The following is a 21,759-nucleotide window of genomic DNA, read 5'->3' as shown; positions in this document are numbered from 1 at the left end:
TGTGTTCAAGGAAACGATACTCGGATTTTGCGAGTATATATATAGTAAAACACTTTTGGAGTTTAGAGTGCATGCCTAGATCTTCCTGGACGGAATCGTTTTTCGCGCGTTTCCAGAACGCTCGGGGCCCCCGTCGCGATGGAAACCACCGGGGTAACATAATCCCGATACGTAATAAATATCGCCACGTCGGTCTCGTTCGACAGTATTGGTGCGTCTGTCTCTCATCTGGATGCCTTTGGGGGCCAGGAAAAGGGGCAGAGCGGGATTCGGCGGGGCCCGGGGGGTGGATATTATGGGCGAACGAGTGAGTTATACGCCTTGCCGCATGTGTGTCGCATAAATCTGTTCCAACCTCGGTCCCGGCCCCCTTACGACTACGCTGGAACTGCTCTGGCTCCGAGCGACGGAGGACTGAGTGACTGACTGACTGCCACCTCCTCTCCACCTCCTCTGGCCATCACCTCCTTTCGCCCTGCCGCGTATTTCCCTCAGCGAACTCTACTCCTCTAACTTTCCCCAACATTTCCAACTGCACATACTGCCGAATGCCTGGCTCACCGGGGGCAGGGGTGCCGCGCAGTTCGTTTAGTTTAAAATACGTGTTACACGGTGCGCCGGTACGGTGTTTGGGTAATAGGAAAAACGTGGTGATATGTATCCTCTGTATTTTTCACATTTAGCTAAAGTATTCTCTAGCAGTGGAATTTCAGATAATTTTATCGCGCAAACGTACTAATAGTTCAAACTGACGAAACGCTCAAGATTTGGCATGCACGAATATGCATATTACATGTGTGTACATCGTTTCCGCAATCCTGTACAAATCTTGCTATGATACAATTAATATCGTAAATTGGAATGCTGAAATCTCTTAGTATTTCTAATTAGCAAACTAAAAAATGTAAATCTATTAAGAACTGACACAATTAAATTTTGTGGACTGTGATAAAAGTGACAATATCAACGAGCTGATGACAAGTTTTACAACGACAAAACGCCGTGGCAAATTTTAGGCCGCTTTTATCGTCGCCGTTTGAACTGTGATTCATCGCACGGGCCATCGGGATGATAGTCGGTAGCGCTTCGTAAATCGCAGTCCGCGGCATATTAGTAGGGCTATATTTAGACGGCTGTCCACCGATGAAGTGGCACCACCCTAAGTCTTCCGCCACGCGGGAAGGTGACTTATGGACTTTGAGCGACACGGCATACGGTGTAAATAACTCTCGCCATATGGTTGCGGAAAGCGGACCGAGCGGCGCGCGGAAAAACGGAATAGCGCGCGCGGGCGCGCGCTCGGCGATGCCAAAAGTTAAACGGGCGTCGTAAACTTTAAAGTATCCAGTTTACGTGCAAGTGACATCCGCGCTCTTCGGCCGCGCGCGCGAAGACGCGTCGGGTGCTCGACGTTCTCGAGAGGATGACAAAGGTACAATGCGCTCCCTGTGCGCAACGATTATGTTCCATTCGAACGAGAGAGCCGTTTGCGCGCGCAAGAAGGACTAAAAATAATCGCTTGTCGCTATTAGAAACGCGCGTACAAAATGCCGCGCATTGGGTTACGAGATACTAAGTGCGAGTTAAGGCGCGAGTTATTTGCGTTGGGGAATCGAAGCTTGTCGTTGGACGTGAATTAACTGAGGTCGGCCGCGTGAGAGAGAGAGAGAGAGAGGAAGATTGAGAGATGCACCTGCCGTCCGCGTCACCCATCCGTTACTCGAACGACAAGAGCGCTTCTCTAATTTCCATTCACACTAATCCGTAACGAAGCCTGTACGTGAAGAATCTTAGGAATGGATGTGTATAAATTATATTACGAGAATGCGCGCGTTAATTAAAAATCCACTTTGGACTAACGACTGATCATCCGGGGGGCGATAAGAGGCGGCAATCAGATATATCGTGGATGGCGATCCTCGAAATCTCAATACCGCGCTGGCGGCAAACGCAAGAACTCGCTCCCCCTCCCTCCCCCCTCTCTTCTCCACCGATTCGATACAGTCGTGAGAAAACGCTCAAACAACATCTGCCTCCGCGCGTTTACGTGCAACATCGTACGAAATCACTCGCCGCGCTTCCAAGCGAGCCGTCTCAAGGCGAAACGAACGCAAGAGCGTTGGAGCTTCGGGGTGGGAGGGCACAAGAACGATTCGGCCGGAGCGGCGGGAAGACGAAGTTAAGGAGAACGAGAGACGAGAAGACGAACGGCGAGCAGGCGCACGGCGGAGGGGAGGAGAGAAGATCGAGAGGCGCACCTGTCCTTCTGTACATCAGCCGTCCGTCATCCGGGCGACAGATCGACTCTGTCGGTGCGCCGCCGTTCTTCACCTTCTCCGGCCGCCTCTCGCCGGAGGAGCACTCGCGGCGGAGTACCACGTGGCATCGCACTTATTTACGTTGACACAATATTTATTAGGACGGATCGGTGAGTCGGCCGTTCGCTCATTCGCGCGGCCCGCCAGCCTATTTCGGGACCGTCTTCCCTCTTTCTCGTCCGCTCGCTTCGACGACGACAACGACGATGGCGACGGCGACAGCAACGACGACGACGACGACGACGACGACGACGGAGTAGCCGTTTCACGGGAAACACATCCACTCTTCTTTGGGATTAAGACGCGAACTGGTCACGCGCCTTATTTTCTTCCTGCCCGTCAAAACGCGCCGGATGCGCCGCCGCGCCGCTCGCTTCGCCAATTGCATCCCACGTTGAGCGTTCGTCACGGAAGTTTTTATTTCGGGCCGTGACGGGGCGATCGGACGGGCACACACATCGTCGATCTACATACGTCTTATGTTACACTTTCCAACTGCGTGATAGCCGCATTTCAATGTCTTCGCGAAAAATAAAGTGATACTCTCCGCGCGCGAATTTTTGTTATTCCTCATACCTCTCTCGAGGAAGGAGATTACATCTGCGTAAAGATTTTATGTCATCTGCGATAATTTAATAAAGTGCGCGCGCGCATGCGCGCGTATGCAAAATAAACGTTTATAATTTTGTCTAATAAAAAATTCTAATCAATAATACATCTAGATTAAAGATAAATATTCTTTTTACTAAATATTCTTTTTATTTTGTCCTAAAAATTATTTATAATCTCGTTACAATTGTTTTATCATTAAAATAGATTATTATCGAGCAAGGCTGAACATTATTTAAATATTTTGCAGTCAGCAGCGCAGCGTACATATGCCTTCCATATGCGTATACTCGCTTACCGATGGCCACGCAGCGTTAACTGATTCTAACAGTTGGCGGAAATTAAATTCGTACGATACCAGCGTCGATCTCTTTTTTTTCTTTTTCGTTGATGTAAATCGAGAAATCGCACAATTCGCTCACAGTTCGCTCTTTGTACTTCCGCGGTACCCGGAAAAGAAGTGGATATTCGTGGTTCGCGCGGTCGCAACGCCACTTCGCGAGAGGATATGACAGGGGCTGTGTAAACGCGGCGATAACCGGACGGATCGACACCAGCTGCTCTATGTTTGTTGCCGGTTCTATAAATAGGCCAGTCGGCCCTTTCTCCTCCTCGTGCGCGCTCGCGGCTCCGCGCCCACCGGCCCCGCCGCCGCCACCTTCATGCTCTTTCTCTTCCTCGCGATGCTTGAGAGATGTTACTTCGCTGACAATTATTGTTGTCACGGCCTCCGCTCCGGCAGTCGGTAACAGGACTGACACTTCGAAAGGCAGCGTGACGGAAAGCGCAAGAAAGAGGCGGCGGAGGGCGAGAAGGCGCCGAGCGGCACGACAGGGAGACAGAGAGAAAGAGAGAGAGAGAGAGGCAGCAGGGTGACGAACGAGGGGGGAGGAGAAGAGTGACGGATATCGTGATGAAGGCGTCCTCCTGTCACCTTCCTCCCGCCCCCGTTCTTCGCGGCGCCCTCGCCGTACCGCACTTGCACGGCTTCACTCTTCAGGCCACGTCCGGTTCAAGCCGTCAGAAATCGCGCGAAGGGCCAGCGGACGAACGAAAGAGTCGAATCCATACGAGATCCCGTTTCTCGTAGCATCGCTCCCGACAGCTGCGTTGATTTTATTCGTGATTACTGCGAGAATGGTTTAATTAAATTATCGTCGTTCGGGGGTCGTCTAAAAACGATTGGCACGATTAACATTATCCGAAAAAGAAATGTCATGCATGTTAAACGATTTTTATCACGCATCAATTTATTCTTGTTTGCATCTTATTATTTCTAAGGATTTTGAAAGGTTTACTTCTTCTTCTTTGATAAGTAAGAAAGACAGGGAAGAGAAAAAAAGAGGGGAGAGAGAAAGAGAGGGAACTCGTATATAAGAAACATCTTTCAGCGTGATACAACCTATCCTTTTAATTTCTGTATTTTAAAAACTGTCGTGATTATAGCGTGATTATTAACAATCTTAACTTTTATGTACTTTTATGTTTGGCATGTTAAGATGTCAAAAATTAAATCTTCCGAATCATCCTATCCACGCCCCAAACCGACGATATTTCGAGCTTGGAAAAATCTGTTAATTTCCGTTCTCAGTGGTAATATATCACGATAAGCCGCGCGACGTCGGGACGTTGTGCGTCGCCGTTAAGGGTTAAAGAGAGAAATAAACGCGTCGCGGATCCTCGAGTTCGGGATATTAATCGCGCTCCTCACCGATCCCGACTTTCGCCTAATGCAAAACGCCGTGGGGACGGATGCTACTAACGAAGAGCGAAACGAGTTCGCGGATTTCGCCTTCCTGAGCAGCGGGAGCAGCGACGCATCGATCATCACTGTCGCCTGTTGCGCGATTGGACGAACGGACGGACGGACGGACGGACGGTCTTACCGGACGTGCACACCGTCCATCCATCATTCAGTCGTCGTACCTGCATCAACGAACGCATCTTCGGCGCCTCCGTGTGCGCGCGAGCATTAATACCATTCCACGAAGAACGCGCGAGACGATTAGCTCGATCGGTCCGCTATATTTCGGGCCGCGTCGTAAATTATTTCGCGCGGCCGCATTAAATTTATCGCGGCGATGTGCTCGGAGACCAGTTTCGAGACGAACGAGTGCCACTTAACTTGGCGACTTTTATTTGCGATCGAGACGCGATTGACGTGAGACCGGGAGATTTTCGTCCCTTTAAATCAAGCGGCCGCAGACAGCGCGTTCTGAAATTTCAGTATGGATTGATTTCACGCTTCAACCTCATTATAAATATATTTTTCACTGAGTGAGAGCGAAGGCGATATTCGTCACATCTGATCCCATGGATCGAGTGCATTTGTCAGATGTAAAAATAAGAGATCATAAAACGTTTAACTACACGCGCGTCCGTCTATATTTGAGCGTGACAAAATTTCGGAAACTCGAAGAATATGTAACACTTGGCTGATTTTCACATTAAGTATTTTCATTAGTCGTCTTGTTTTGCAAACTTAACGAGATAATTTGCATCGTTGTTTGTCGGATGCTTCGTTTAATAGCAACTCATCAAACGTGTTTTGGAATTCTTCGAGATTAACAATGCATGTAATAGCGTGTCGGTTATTTTCGCATATTATGCTACAGTTCCAAAAATAGACGCGGGTTTGCATTGTGTACAATTTGTAGATACTTTTAATTGTTACATTCGAAAGAAACAGAAAGAGACAGAGAGAGTGAGAGAGAGAGAGGGGGGGGGCGGAGAAAAAGGAGAAACAGATCTGCGAAGATTAACGTCTCCGAAGAGACGAGGAGGAGGAAACGTAGACTGACAACGTCGAAAAATATCTTTTACCAGCAGGTTATTCGCCGTGTGCCGGGCAGCCTCTTCCCCCCCCTTGCGCATGATACACACTACGCAAGGACTGTCACTAAAATATGAACGTTAATAACTCGTACACGCGTTCGAGCGGCGAAGCGGCGTGCCTTGCCAAAACGCCAACCTTTTTTTCGCGGGACACAGCTCTCGCGCGTCGCCGGACCTCCCTGTCCATCACTCACCGTCAAGCCCAAATGTCTTTGCTCGGTTATACCCCGCCGCTCGTTTGTGTCCCTCCCTCCCCCTACGCCGGGTCACTCATCATCCCGGATCTCGGATACGTTTCTAACGCGCTACTGCGACGTTGGCGCGACGTCTAATCGCGCGCGGACAATCCGCGTCCACGCCAGAACGAATTAATACACGAATCGAGCTCGCTCATCCTTGTCGCATGTACGCGCAAATTGGATTAGCGGGCGCCGAGAGAGCAAACGTGTTGAAGGACTGGGTTTTATTTCCATGGAATTTCGCTGAACCGCGCGTAACGACGAAACGACTTTATTTATAATTTATATTAATTTTTCTATGACGTCAGAAGGTAAAATTAACTCTGAGCAGAATTTAAACTATTTACGTGAAACAGATATCTGTTTATGAGAGAAAGAGAGAGAGAGAGAGAGGGGGGGGGGAGTTATCAATATAATTCTTAACATCAAATTCGCGTTCACTTGTCTATTAAAATAAATTAACTACCGATGAATATATTCATTATCTCCGTGGTTAAGAATAAATTATAGAGCGTGATAGTAGAAGAATTATAGCTGTTAGTTATCTTGATAAAGCTTTAGAGAATGATAATTTCAATTTTTCTTGGAAATACTGCCGCTATTCTTACGCGTGTGTGTGAAATTCTTTTGTGCATAATTAATGCGCAAAATGTTTTTGATCGAAATCGAGATATGCCGATGTCACCGATAAAATTATATGCGGAAGTGTTAATCTCGCAAATGTTAATTAGCCATTACGCCATGATCGTCAATAGTAAATTACGAGCTATTAATGGGGAGCCTATCGACGGTGTGGATCAACGAAAGGATCGACTTTAATTTAACAGTTTATGTGCGCGATGCACACGCAGCGTAACCTGCTATCATCCGGTGAGAGCGCGCGCGGGAATGTAGTGTGGGAATGATCGCCAACAGGGTGATAAAGTCCTCACGATCGGCCTCTACGATAAATAATCACTCGGTTGTGCGATGTTTTCACCCCCGCCGCGATAATTTATCGCCACGCGCGTACGCGTGCAGTTAGGCGGACTCTATATCGCCCGCCGCAGCAGTATTACTCTTCAGTATTATTCCTTATTATCCACTATACGGATAATATTATTACCGTGAGATTGATATAAGTACATTTTTCGAAATCAGGTGTGTCAGGCAACAAATGCGAAAGTCAGGCCTGGATTTCTCCTGTCAAAATAACGAAAAATATCGTGTCGCATAATGTGAGCCGTACGGCAAGCCGAGGGGACGCGCCAACGTGTAATGTTAATAAATTACGATATAAGTTCGCTGAATGATTACTAACCGCCGGAAAACGACAATCGAAAAGCTACCGAGATTTTCGTCTAGAGACTATTGTCTGAGACTAGCTTTAGTTTATGACGAGCGCCAGTCGAATCAATGGATACCAGTCGAAGTCGCGCATAGGCAGGCGTCCTATAGACGTCAGATTTCGTAGCGCTCGGTCGAACGAGATGAAAAGCGCGAACGAAGCTCCGTGGATTGCGGCGCGTAATATTCGCGGCAGCTCGCGCGATTTTGTTACGAGGCGGCACGACAATTTTCGCAGCAGAGAAACACCGGCCCCGGAAATCCAAGATCTCCGAGCTCGGTATTTCAAGGCGGGGGCAACTTGAAAGGGTAGCTGGAAGGCGGACGCGCGAAAGAGGGCGAGAGAAAGAGAGAGAGAAGAGGCAAAGATTTCGAGTACACGTAGAGAAGGCGACGGCAGCAGGGAAAAGCAATCGGGCGACGCGGATTCGGGGTTTTCACAGCCCTTGTCGATCGCGCGAGATTGAACGAGGCGTGTCCAAGTGCCGCGACTTCGGAATATCCGTGGAAAATTGAAGGAGAGCACGCTCTGTGCGGATTCCGCTTCCATCGGACCCCACAGCGTGGCATTGCATCCGTCGATCGCTTTTTAAACGGTTAACCGATGGTCTCTACGCAGACTATATGTATATTTAATGCGTATGTGACAGATTGTGTGACTCGAAGTCTCTCCTGGCTAAGAAACATGCAATGTTGATACATTTCCAGATGAATAACTCGAATTGAAATTTTAGGTTGTATTTGCGTAGGTGAAATTTCATTATAGTCAGGAGAATTAAAGTCTTTCAATATTATATTATCAGTTCAAATTTCGCGTTACAAACGCTGTTTTTTAGAATAACATTTTTAATTTCAACAAGTATACCAGTGTCTCATACATTTATCTTAATCCTAATCGCACTTTTCTACTTGCATTTCTAATGGACCCGCGGGTCGTCAATGTTGTCAGCAATTTCTTTCGATGGACCACCTCGGGAATTATACATATAGATGTAGAATCTGATCGGGGAACATTGTTTACGATGACGCGAGTAGCAGCGAAGGAACGCAGCAATGGTTCGTTGCGGAGGGGGAAATTCGACAGGCTGATGGAGTGAGTGTTGACTTAGGATAACAGTCGCCTCATCAGTCAATCAGTCAGGTAGACAACGGTAGGAAGGTACTCCGTCTTCGGTTGGAGCCTGTCGTCTTGTTCTGTTCACGTCGTCCTAAAGAACACCTAAGTGAGTCACGAATCTGACCACCTGACATTCAAGGGACTTGAGATCGAGGGCCAAAATGAAAAAAAAAAAAGAACGAAAGAGAGTAGGACGAGTCTGAAGGGATCGAATGCTAAGAAGTCTGTTTGTGGTCCCCGATACCGAGTGCATTGATCTAATTCCTCCGCGGATATATGTTTCTTGAAGCATATTGAGAGTAAAATAGTCACTAGTTTAATTTCTGTTAAGGATGTAAATTTTTCCTTTAAAATCGTAATCTTTGTCATTCAAATAAATTTCGAACAATAATTTCTAGTCTTATCTTATTTTTTACGGTATATATTCAGTGTGATGCTGGCTTGATTAAAGACCCGAAATTAAGACCTGAACAGCGACAGTTTTTAATTACTTCATGCGTAAATATTGGGAAAATTGTACTAATTGCTCTATTTCTATCACACTAACTGTTATTCAATTCATTTACACAATGGTATTTTAAATATTATGTTATTCTAAGAATATCTTATAATCGTCTTTGCTTTCAAACTCTCGAAACAAGAATGATATTCTTCTGGGCTTGGAGCGCGACCCTCCCGATCGATCTGAAAAATCTGGATCATCACTTGAGGAAGTCGTAAATCAACGTCTTGTATCTCTCGAATACGGATTGAGTATGAGGCTTTCAAAGCCGGTTGCCTCCGAGAGAAGGAGGAATCGCGGGGTGTACGCGGGGAGGATGGCGGAGACGGGGGGGTGGGGTGGGGAGGAGAGGGAAGCGAAAGAGACACGGAAAGAAGGACAGAAGGCACGCGCGAGGGAGAGAGGAAGAGACGCGGAGGAAGGAGAAAACGGATTCACCCGTCAGTCACTCTCTGGCAGACCGCGAGAGAATCACAATGCGAGGCCTCCCTCTTCTCGCCGTCCCTCTTCGTCCTTCTGTCCGCCCGTCCGTTCGTCCGTCTGTCTGCCTGTCCATCCGTTCGTCTCTTCGTCTGCCTCCTGTCACTCTCCCCGCCAGCCTTCCGACGGTTCTCGCATCAGAAATTCATCTCCTCTCCTGTCCTCCTCCGGGTTCTCCTTTTGTTCCTTCCCTGCCGCCGCAGCCGCCGGCTTGTTATTATGTACTGTTTTATTGCCAGGACGTTGCTAAAGTTCGACCCGGTTACTTGCCCCGGCGTGGCGTCATTGCTGCCGCGGGAGAAAGAGTGAGACAGAAAGATCTGCGCGCCTCCCCGGGATATTCGCCGAGATAACCGTGCGCGAGTAGTACTACTTATCAAAGATCCGTCTCGGAAGGCGTCCCGGCAACTTCGCTCGGCCGTCCCGACGTGGAAGAGACGAGATATTAACTTCGTGCACCGTGAAGCCGGGCGGCTTCTCGCGAAGCATCTTTTCTGATGTACGCAGCTCTACATTCTAACACGGTGGTTATGTAATTACCGGTATCCACCGACGGCCTGTCTGACAATGAGAAACAGAGTAAAGGCCGGTAGATGCTCATGTACGTAGTAGCTCCCACACAGTTGATTGTAAATGCCCGGTGCCTACATTGAATCGATAGATATAAAGTAATTTTCGAAGGAAGATTTTTTTTTCTGTCTGAATATCATCATAATCCAGATTGCATAGCGATTGATATAGTTTGGTATCCTACGAAATAATGTGCGAGATTATCCTCAATGCTTGAGAACAGCTTCTAATAACCTTTTTAGATATGATATTTGTAATGTTTTAAGTTCACTGTTATTGATTTTTTTTTCTAATTACGCCTAAGCTTAATCGCGCCGAGTTGTCTCTGTATATTGTATTTACAGAAAAAGTACTCGGGTTATCTTACGTCTCTTTTAAAGCTGCCGCTCTGCATATCAGGTTCTTTACAAACAATTAAACAGACACCTTGCGTTATAAATTTTCTTACTGGATGAACGTTCGGCGTAGATGCTAATTACAAGCAAACCTAACTGATTTAGCGCGTTGATTGCGCGTAAATCACTAAAGTACACAAGCTGGCACTAGTGCGGATGCCTATGAACGCTAAAATTTACGCCTTACTCACGGCCGCAATTTATGAACATGCACTAAAGGATCCTTGTCTTAACACCTTATTTTTCGTTCTGCCATTTGTAAGGCTTACCGCATTTCATCTCGGCGACTCGTTCCGCCTTCGTACGTCTAAGAGTGACAAATCGTTTTCCGGAAGAATGGCTTCAAAAAGAATACGTTCAAAAATTGACGGAAAATAATCAGTTTTATTCTTTGAAGGACATATTAAATTACATCACATAATTGCAAAAGATTACGTAAGAAATAAATATCTTAGATTGTGATTTAATTTGGATTGTGATAAATTAGGGATATTTTAGCAATCTCTGTGTGCCTAAAATATCTTTCTGAATATTTCATACGCATTGTTAAATGAATTAAATTAAGGTTTTCTTATAAAATATACGGAAATGCAGATAATATTTATCGCGAGTATTATTTTATCTCGCCGGCCTTGAAATTCTTTTTATATTTTGCGATAATGGAATTTATTTGTATGCATTCAAAGAATGATTAATATATTTCTCCATAAACTCGCGATGTTAACGCAATTGATTAAAGCCGACATATAGTTTTCTTTCACAATACACTCTCAAAACTTCGCATACGGAGGGATTTATCAGCAATTAGTGCCGATCGTCCGCGCGAAAAGCGTGCGTGACTAGTTCGGCTGTTCGACTTACGACTGGATCGTCTTTACGACTAGCTTATAGGATAGCTAATACCGTACCAATACCAGTTAGCCCTTGGGACATCACAACATGTGTACACCAATATATGCAGGTGTCTGCTATCTATATCCGTAACTCGTGCGCAGGTTTGTCGTGAAGACGGGCGAGGAGAGACACGACAAAGGGGCGAGAGGGGAAGATAGGGAATGCACAGCGACACACATTTGTAAAAGAGAGAGGAGAGAAAGAGAGAGAGAAAATGCACAGAAAAATCAAGCAGAGATCGTAACGGGCTCGAAAGCGGATGCTTCGCCGATAAGACTAATTATTGTTCTGGACCAAGAGTCGTAGGCGGGCTATTGGCTCAGAACCCATCGCCATCGTAGATAGCGCGTCTCTCGCATAGCACAGGCCGCTAATACGCTGCGCTTCTTTTCTAACGTGCACCGGTTCGGGTGAGTCAAGGACAGGAGGAGCCGGATATCGGTCGGTAGCATCTCGCCGAGTGTCAAGACTCTCGGCCGCTTTTAAGCTCGGTACGCCACGCTCCTCTCGTATATACCCAAGGCGTATCTACGGCGGACTACGTCCGGGATGCACAACCCGGTGCGGTCCTTGTTAGCGGCCTGCCAATAGCCCCGCACGAACTCCGCTCGTGCGAGCATTTGCATCCTACTGAGCCCCCGACGTCGACATCCGACCGATCCCGATCACCGATGGAGTACTTTCGAGTCGCGGAACCCTCGATGACCCTTGTCATTACGACCAAGTCGGTATTCTGCTAAATTATCGAAATCCCGTTCGGAGCATAACAAGCAAGTCGTGCGCATGTATATATATATATTTTTTTTCTGAAGAAAATTAAATAAAAAATTGAACTAATCAATGAATCAATCAATTATACAATAATTAAATAATTAAATAATTTATCTTTTTGATAAACGTTTATAAAAAATGATTTTTTAAATATAATTGTCGCACACACGTACGTAAAAATCGCATATCAAGATGACATCTGCTGCTTCCGGAAACGGAGTAACGCTCGTTGAAGTCTCTGACTGGAGACGGAGGTGGCGCGGTGCTGACGGTCTGCACGATTAAAATTTCGACACAGTATCTCGTCGAGTCCAGAATATCTCAAGAGACAAGCGGGTGATAGGAAGGGATAGAAATGAGCGGCACGCAAATGCTAGATTCCACGGATCCCGCGAGCCAGCGTCCGAAGGGGGGCCCCTCGGAAGGGTAGAAGACGGACCACGCTCGTAGCGGGCGGGGCTGCCCGCCGGTGGTCCGCCCGCTCGGTTCCTCGGACTACTTCTTGCATTCCCCTCTTCGATACGCGCCCGCATCCGAGAGCGATCCTCCGAGAGGATCCTCCTTTTATCTCCTCGCGTCGTCGCCCCGTTGTCGTTCTCTCCGCAGTCGTGCACCTTCTCGCCGTCCTATACGGCTGGTCCCAGACCGGATCGGCCGGCCAGTCGCCTTCCATCGAATGGTCCACGCCAGGGGCACCAGAGAATCGCTCCCGGTAGAGAGACAATGGACAATGGGGACATAAATCTGCGTAATTAGTTGCTGATGCACCCGCGGATCAATGTGCGATCTCCTTTCTCTCCCTCTTCCGCGGCCTGTCCGCGAACAAACGATCGTTTGGTTGGTCACTCGGCAAAGTAGGACGGTGCTCCTGGTTGTCCCCACCCTCTACGAGGGGAGGTGTGCTTGACCACCTTCCGCTCTCTCGCCCTGCTCTCGCGTTTGGTCTGGCGATTGCCTCGCGACCGAGGACCACGGCACTCCCTTCTTCAGAGAGGAGCAAGATGGCGACTAGGAGGGTTCCGCGTTGCCGAGTATTCGCGTCCGGGTCTGTCAAGTGTAGCTTTACTTTCGTTGGCAGAGAACTATACTGATAGTAATTTAATGAGACGTTCCAATGCATGCGTGATTAATATCTGAATCGAAAGGTAACACCAAGGTGAGGGATTCAAATTTATCAGATACGATATGAAATTTCCGAATAAAGTTTACGCAACGTAATTTCCCCCACATAAATATTTGTCGATCTTAGATCAGGCCATGTTCTTTGCACAGTCGTAAAGCGACAGGTCTGCCGTTCATTACCAAGGGTTCAAATGGAAACGATTTGATTAAAACTCATAATGCAGATGATGGAACTCCTTGTCCCGCCACACAATACCTCGTCGTCGTCGACGTCGACGTATCCGACATAGCTCGCATTTTCTCTTTCTTCCTCTCCCTCTTGGGCGTCGTATTCGTCGTTGTCGTCGTCGCCGTCGCCATCGCCATCGTCGTCGTCGTCGTCGTCGTCGTCGTCGTCGTCGCTGTCGTCGCGAAAGGCTGATAAATGAACCGATAGTGCCATTGTGTTACTCGCCATCTAAACCTTTATATCACTCCTAGGTACTTAGCTTCGTCATTTCTCAGTATCTCCACTCCTAGGTCGTACGTTCTTCTCTGCTCTTCTATCAAGATACGGCGGGTGACAGAAGGATTTGATTCGCGTCCTACATCAACGATCTCCGCGCAGAAAAGACGATACACACGACGTCGTCAACCGATACGTATTCGCGTCCGATTTTTTTGATTTCTAAATTGCTTGGCAATACATAAGTACATCCTGCAATACAAGTTTGCTCGCTTGTCACGCCAAGATTATACTGACAGCGAGTATTTTTCTCTCGGTAACGATACAGAGTCATGTAATCGTATTTTTCAAGTCCAACGTCTTATCTGCGAATGTAATAGAAAATTCGCCGATAGGTCAATGAGATATCTAGATTGGCAATGCATGCGACATAACTATTTCCGCTCCGTTATACAAGTGGCAAAAGACCATCGATGAAATATTCGTCGTATATTTAGTGGAAATGTAGCAGCTAGCATGCCGTTATTTTATGAAATGTGGCATGTTGATGGAGTAGTCATTTCTTGTTAAATTGATCTAGTCCACTAATCCGCTGTTTTACTGATTTGTTTCAGGGGAGGACGGCGTCGAAGGCTCTGCGCCCGGTACGGACCTCCAAGGCGAGGAGGGCGATTGCGTCGACGAGGATGGCCCCATTAGCCCCAGCGAGAGGGGCTGCGCGCCCGCTGCGAAAGAGGATGAGGATGTCGAGGGAACGGACGAAGAGGACGACGAGGAGGCATCGCCACCTACGCCTCCGCCTTCCGCCACCTCGAGGTTAAACCCGACTATCCTGCGAGACACGGGACCTCCAGATAGGTGAATTTTGCATCTATATAATTTTCTATCCATTGTACAATCGATGTTCTGTGTATATAATTACATTGTCTTAATGATTACTGAGAAAAGCGACCACAAAAATGCGCATCAGAAAAGCAACGCGGATGCGCATTTCTCTTTATTAAACATAAATGAAAATGAGATAATTATAATAATAGAGATAATCATTGAAACCTGAAAGACTTAATTGTGCCTAGAAGATAAAAAAAATCTGTATACAGTAATGGCCAGAAATATCATTCATGCAAGCTCAAACGACAAGTATGACAACTTTTATTCGCACTTTCTCAGTAGCAATTTATACCTACATCAACTTTATTCGGTCCTCCTTATTACATTTGTCGATCGAGTGAGTCTGTGTACATTCGTGCCTATATGTGTAACGTGTCACTGTCCACGTGTCTCTGCGCGCCGACACGTGGGTGTTATGTTCGCGAAGAAAGGGACACTCGATGTCAAGCGTTATCCATGCGAGGCAGCGGTCCGTGCAAATCAGTCGCGGATAGCCAGCCGCACGCGAGCGACGCTTCGGCGCAAATCACTTACAGCGGATCGTAGAAGCGACGCGTAATGGCGGGCATAAAGTCGGACGTTCGTACCTAAATTTCACTCGACGTTGTCTACCAGCGCGACTCATTATACTCGGTGCTTTATCCGGGCGCGAAGACGCCTTATAATAAAACGTTTAAATCATTGCGAGCCGCGCCGACGCGACGCGACGCGACGCGACACCGTGGGCTTTTTGATGTTCGCCGTTGTCGCGCCTCGTGTGTACACGAGGCAACGTCGTTGTTTAAGAGCAACAAATCGTCACGGAGCCTCTCTCGTAAATACATGTATGCGCGAGGTAAGCGTCGGGCGGTGAGGGTTAAGTGGTAACGGAACAAGCGGGCGGGGGGCGAGGCTCCGGATAGGGATAAATAAGCCGGTGTCGGAGTTGATATCGGTGTCTACCGCGCGCGACGTCACACGGCTAATAGAGATAGGCACGTGTTACACATCGTCCCACACCGACGATGCCCCACTAGCAGGCGCTGCCTCCTAACCGGGGGCGGCGGTGGCGCTCGCCGTCCCCCCCGTACACCCGCGCCGTCCCGCCAGCCCCCAAAAACTTCCCCTGCATGCGTGGCAGCGGTCCCCTTTCATCTCGCGGCACGCATTCGGCATTCAGTCAGGAACAGTCAGTTACGAGCGAGCCGTCGACAGGCCTGGAGCGTCGCGCCGCGCTACGTTGCGCCGCGCGCATTGCGTCGAGAGGCCTTGTACATACAACCCATTACGACAACCGCGCTGGCTCTAATCGTTCCGACCACGTGCTCCCATCCGACAGTCGATCCTCGCGCGCGTTGATGACGTTGCGACAGGTATCGATCGCTCCTGCACACTCCGACCAATCCGCGCGGTTTTTGTCGCGAGCCGGATGACTAACGTTCATCGTCGGAGCGTGCAATTAATCGTAATTTGTCCACGGACGGAGGCTCCGTTACCTCGCGCGAGTCATTACATCGTACATTCGCGGGGCCGTGCGCGAGCCGAGGAGTTTACTCGCCGCCGATGTGAACGTGCGCATTCTAAGGTCGGACAAATAACTCATCGCGTAGCAAAAGTGTGTTTTTGTTGTCGAAGTCGATAATAATCTGTCGTATCCTGTTGTAATGTCCGTCGCGTACACTTACAAGGTACGTTCATGTGCTGTGGCGCATTTCGCGTGCAGCGCGCTAGCAAACGACAGACGTTTTCATGCGTGAATTATCCATCGCTTTTACCATCGTTGTAACACGCTAACGTCTCCAGGCTCTATTTATCACGCGAGCCTTTTTTCCGTTTACCTCTACCGATGATTCCGGGTATCCGTCGTTCCCATCATACAGCACGGCGAAAGCTGTTTGCGTAGTAATTTCTATGGCGGACGCGCTTATGAAATATTAACGTCACGGCGTCACCTGCGTTATGCAGCGGTGCCCGCGGATCGGTTACAAGAAAATTATCGCGCGATTATCATGATTAATGACCGCACTGCCCGACCACGAAACGTTTCGTACTTTTACGCCAAGCTCCGATAAGATTTGTTTCATCCATCATAAGCCACTTCGAATCCTAGAGAGATCTCGAAGGGGGGAGTACGCGCGCCTGTACTCCGAAATTATAGCGCACGGTATCATTTGCAATTTCAGGGAGCCAATGAGTCCGCGCTGTCCCTCGAGAGATTCTCGGGAATCATCCGGTCCAGCGACCGGAAGTCCCCCACCACCTGCTACCAGGAGCAGCGCGAGCCCAGTCAGTCCAAGTAGTATCGTGCCTCTACCCCTTGGAACTCACTCCCTGCTACCATCCCACGTCATGGCGGCGTATCTGCAACAGACCCATCAGCGCCTCCTTCTTGGCCACTCGCCCTTATCGCGTGGCTCGGTGTCGCCATTGGTTTCCTCCTCGTGTTCGCCACCGGCCGCCACCCCTGGCCTCTTGGTGTCGCCCACCAGCGTCGGGGAGATCTCGCCGTCGGCGACACCCCTGCCGGCTGTGCTAGACTTTAGCACGAGAAAAACATCCTCGACCGAGGAGGACGAGGAGGAACAGATATTAAATCTCAGCAAACCACCTACGCCGTCTTCCTCGACGGAGACGAACAATGGTCCGTTGGACCTTTCGGTACCCAGCAGGAAACGGCCCGGCCCGGAAGAGTCGCCGCCACCGCCACCGCGCAAGTCATCGAGACTGGGTTCCACGACGAGCTCCACGAGCCATCAGGAAACAGTACCGGGAGTCACGGCATCCGGTTACGGTAGACCGCCCGTGGTGTCTCCCTGGACGTCTCCGGTGGTGGCCTCGCACTTTCCGTATTTCGCCGCAGCGGTAGCGGCAGCGGCTACTAGTCAGCAGCAGCTTTCGCCGAAGAGCACCGGCGGAGTGGTGGATCATCATCATCAGCTATGGAATGGGAAGATGAAGCCGCCGGCCGCGTTAGAAAAGCCGTATCAACCTAGCGAGGCTACAAAGGCGCTCGAAAAAATGAGCGAGCTGAGCAAGCTGGGTGGCGAGGATCTCTTCAGGTCGTCTTCCGGTGGAGGTGGCGCCACCGCGACGGGTGCCAACGCGCCGGCGACGACGTCCAGCAGTCGTCATAGCGCCTGGCAATCCCACTGGTTGAATAAAGGTGCTGATCAAGCGAAGGACGTTCTGAAATGCGTATGGTGCAAGCAAAGCTTCCCGACTTTGGCCGCGATGACGACGCACATGAAAGAGGCGAAGCACTGCGGCGTGAACATGCCGGTACCGCCGCCAGCGCCGGGACTTCACTCACAGCAGACGACGATGCCCACCATACCGCCGCCTCAACAACCACATCAACCGCAGACATCCACCGGCAATACTGGCAGCAACAATTCGGCTACACCTAGCAGCAAACAAAGTCCATCCGATTTGAACCTACTGATTAAGGAAACGATGCCACTGCCGCGGAAACTCGTGCGAGGTCAGGATGTTTGGTTGGGCAAGGGGGCTGAACAAACGCGGCAGATTCTGAAGTGCATGTGGTGCGGACAGAGCTTCCGCTCGCTAGCCGAGATGACCTCACACATGCAGCAAACGCAACATTACACCAACATCATCTCTCAGGAACAGATAATATCCTGGAAATCATCGGACGATGGCAAGGGCGGTAATGCTACTGGCGCTGCCGGAGGTGGTGGAAGTGTCGCCGGTGGAGGCGGCGGCGCAGGGGGTGTACAGCCGAGCGGAGGGTCCGGACCTCACGGCGGAAACAATGGTGGCCCCGGTGCGGGCGCCACAAGCAGTCACGTTAGCGCCGTGCTGACCTGCAAGGTTTGCGATCAAGCGTTCAGCTCCCTGAAAGAGTTGAGCAACCACATGGTGAAGAATTCGCACTACAAGGAGCACATAATGCGCTCGATCACCGAGAGCGGTGGACGTCGGCGGCAAACGCGCGAGAAGCGAAAAAAGTCACTGCCCGTAAGGAAGTTGCTGGAACTGGAACGCGCGCAGAACGAATTCAAGAACGGCGACGCCGCCGCCGGTCTAACTCACAGTCTCGGCAAGCACGCTGGCAGAATCACGTGCGAGAAATGCGGCGAGAAGATCGAGACTCCGCTTTTCGTCGAGCACATACGCCAGTGCATCGGCGCGGGCACGGTGGGCGCGAATCAGCGGAACTTCCTGAAGAACGCGCTCATGTCGAATCATTTGTCCGCGACGTTACCGCCAAGCGAGAGCGGACGTAAGAGCGTCAACGAGGAAACGTCTTCGATATCGTCGAGGCATCATCGGTCACCATCTTCGGCCAGCGACGCGACCACACCGGGAAAAGATACTCCTACACCGACCGCTAATGAGACTGGCGGTTCAGTCGGTAATTCGCCGTCGGTTTTGAACGCAATAGAAAAGCTCATCGAGAAGAGTTTCGATTCACGCGTGAGGCACGGCACGCCCGGCTTACATCACGCTCAACCTAACGCGCCTATGGGTACGAGCATTCTCAAGCGTTTAGGCATCGACGAGAGCGTAGATTACACGAAACCTCTGGTGGATCCACAAACGATGAATCTACTTCGATCTTATCAACAGCAAGCACATCAGCAGCAACATTACAACACCAATGCCGCGGCGAGAAGGGAGCGAAGCGGCAGCGAGTCGAGTTCGATATCAGAGCGAGGAAGCGGCAGAACGGACACTATGACACCGGAGAGACGCATGGACCTGTCTAACGCGAGTCACGAAAGACACACCAGTTCCCTGCCTCCTCATCATCATCGCGTCACTCCCGAGAAGCAGGCCGTTCCGTTACCTAGTCGCCATCGTCAAACCACAGAAGAATCCGGGGATGAGGAGTCGTCTACCGTGGTGGTGAAGAAAGAGCCGAGAGACGAAGATACAGAGGAGCGAAGCACAAACGAGGAGGAACAACAGTCGCAGTCAACGAGGGAGGTGTTCGTGAAGAAGGAGATAGTAGACGACTGCAGGGACGAGGAGGATCAGAGTTCCTACAATCACCGACGAAGTAGCCTCCACGAGACGCCGGAAGATGGACGAGAGGTTCTGTCACCTCGCATGAATCCACCTACGCCCCGACCGACCAGCCAAGTGGAACAGGTCGCGCGTAGTCCTTGTAGAAACAGCACGAGCAGTCCTACCAGCAGCGACCGATCGGTTACGCCGCGAGGTACACCCGACACCAAGGCATCGAGCAGTCTCGGAGCGCTCTCCTCCATGTTCGACAGCCTGTCCGGCGGCGGTGGTGGCGGCGGCGGTAACAACGTCGACTCGCAAGGACGTAAAACAAGCAGCCATCCTCTCGCGGCACTGCAGAAATTATGCGACAAGACGGAAACGCGAGGTCCCGGCGCCAGCGGCTCCTCGAGATCCGGCGGTAGTTCCGCAGCTAGCGCCATCGGTGGTACGGGCAGTGGTAGTACGGTAGGAGTGACCGGTCCAGGTCCCGGTCCAACACCAGGTGCCATCTTGGCTTTCAGCTGGGCCTGCAACGACGCCGTGGTCACGGCGGATTCAATAATGAAGTGTGCATTCTGCGATACACCCTTCATTTCGAAAGGCGCGTATAGGCACCACCTGTCCAAGATGCACTTCGTCAAGGACGGCGTGATCCCGGACCCACTGACCATCGGCAGATCGGCGGCAGCGGCCGCGGCCGCGGCCGCCGCGGCGGCCTCCCAGGGCACTTCCGGCGGGTCGAGTCGCAACTCCTCGTCGCCGCCGACGTCGCAGCGCAACAAGTCGCCGCCGCTTTCGCAGGCAAACGGCAGCCCGTCGCAGTCAGCGCCCCTCGAGGAGAGCCCGCACTCCAAATTTCTCAAGTATACGGAGCTGGCAAAGCAATTGTCCAGCAAGTACGTATAGTCCGAGCCCCGTAAGTAGCGGTGCCACTTGTACATAAGTGTATCTATACTGTAACGACTGTAAAACTAGCGATGTGAAAATTTTCATCCCCTTCCCCGCGAACACCGCCGCGCCGAAGGACGTCGTCGCGCATCCGACGTCTTCGGGTTTATGCTTAAAGAGGCTGTGTCGTGGCTATATTGATAATGAAAAGAGATCCTATGAGAGCTATATAATTACAAAATAATTTCACATTATTATCTATACATTTGAAACAAATCCTATTGCGCGTATATTCTTGTTGCTGTAAGACGAGATAAATTGAATCGTAATATTCATAGTTTTGATCAATTTTCTTGTAATTAATGTATACCTACGAATCAAGGATTGAAGTCGATATAAATTTATTGAATTTAGATTTCAATGCCGTAAGAACGAAAGATGATTTTTGTGTTTAAATGAATAATAGAAAAATCCTTTTTTCGCATGCTTATAGTATTGAAATGTGAACTCGTCATAATTATACCTTCCAACCCTTATTATAGACTTCTGTATAATGAGCCTATTAGTTGCTCAATAAAAAATAAGGAAATATAATTAATATTGTACGTTGGCAACTATGACTCATTGCTACAAGAATTAATCTTTAACTAGTGATATAAAAAAAAATCAGTTGGTAAATAAAGTCATGCCACACATACATTACTACTTAAAATAGGAACCATTTTACAATTTTTGGATAAAATTATATATTATATAAAATATAAATATATTTTATAAATATAAAATGTTTATAATATTATATGTTATATATAAGAAGACCTATTCATATTTGGCAAAATTTTTTTGAATTTCAAGTACTTCTTGCAAAGAACGAAAGTATATTTTAGATTATTATCCATTTGCATTCTTTACCTATAATTAATTCCCGCACTGAAAGAATACCATAATTTTCGAGAACTTTTATGTATTGCTTTTTCTGTGGAAAATATTATTCGATATAATTCTTTCATAGAAAAACATACGAAACAATCTTTAAAATCAAATAATTAAACTTAAATTGTTCGCCTTCTACGAAAAAAGTTTAATAAAATTTATTTTTTAACTTTACATATGTATAAGTTCTTTAATTTTACACTCTATTTAAATAATGTATGTTCATAAATGTGTTAATATTTTCAATAAGATTATTGTATCTGTAAAGAAAATATAATTTATTCCAAAAATTAATAAAATGTCCATCCAAACTTTTAAGCGGTAGTGTACCTCGTTTTTGGAAATGTTTTTTATTACTTTTATTAATTAGAAAAAATAGTTACAAATAGAAATAAACAAATTATTATATTGAAAGTATATCTTAATTATTTATTAGTTTTTTTTTGTGCGTGCACAAGTGAAAGATAGAAA

At 48.5% G+C, this 21,759-nt stretch overlaps 1 protein-coding gene across 1 annotated transcript in view; it reads left to right on the top strand.

Annotated features, from left to right (window-relative positions):
* LOC105453417 (protein tiptop) overlaps positions 1-20,373 on the top strand; it is a 48,523-nt gene extending 28,150 nt beyond the window's left edge. The window contains exons 2-3 of the mRNA XM_011695362.1: positions 14,238-14,481; positions 16,677-20,373. Of these exons, the coding sequence (XP_011693664.1) occupies positions 14,238-14,481; positions 16,677-20,373 (3,941 nt within the window). The remainder of the gene's footprint in view (positions 1-14,237; positions 14,482-16,676) is intronic.
* Positions 20,374-21,759: the final 1,386 nt, after the last annotated feature.

Source organism: Wasmannia auropunctata, unplaced genomic scaffold (assembly GCF_000956235.1).
Source record: "Wasmannia auropunctata unplaced genomic scaffold, wasmannia.A_1.0 LD336000.1, whole genome shotgun sequence".
NCBI classification, from domain to species: Eukaryota; Metazoa; Arthropoda; class Insecta; order Hymenoptera; family Formicidae; genus Wasmannia; species Wasmannia auropunctata.
Note: the sequence above shows the minus strand (reverse complement) of the source record. Positions and strands in the feature narration are given on the sequence as shown.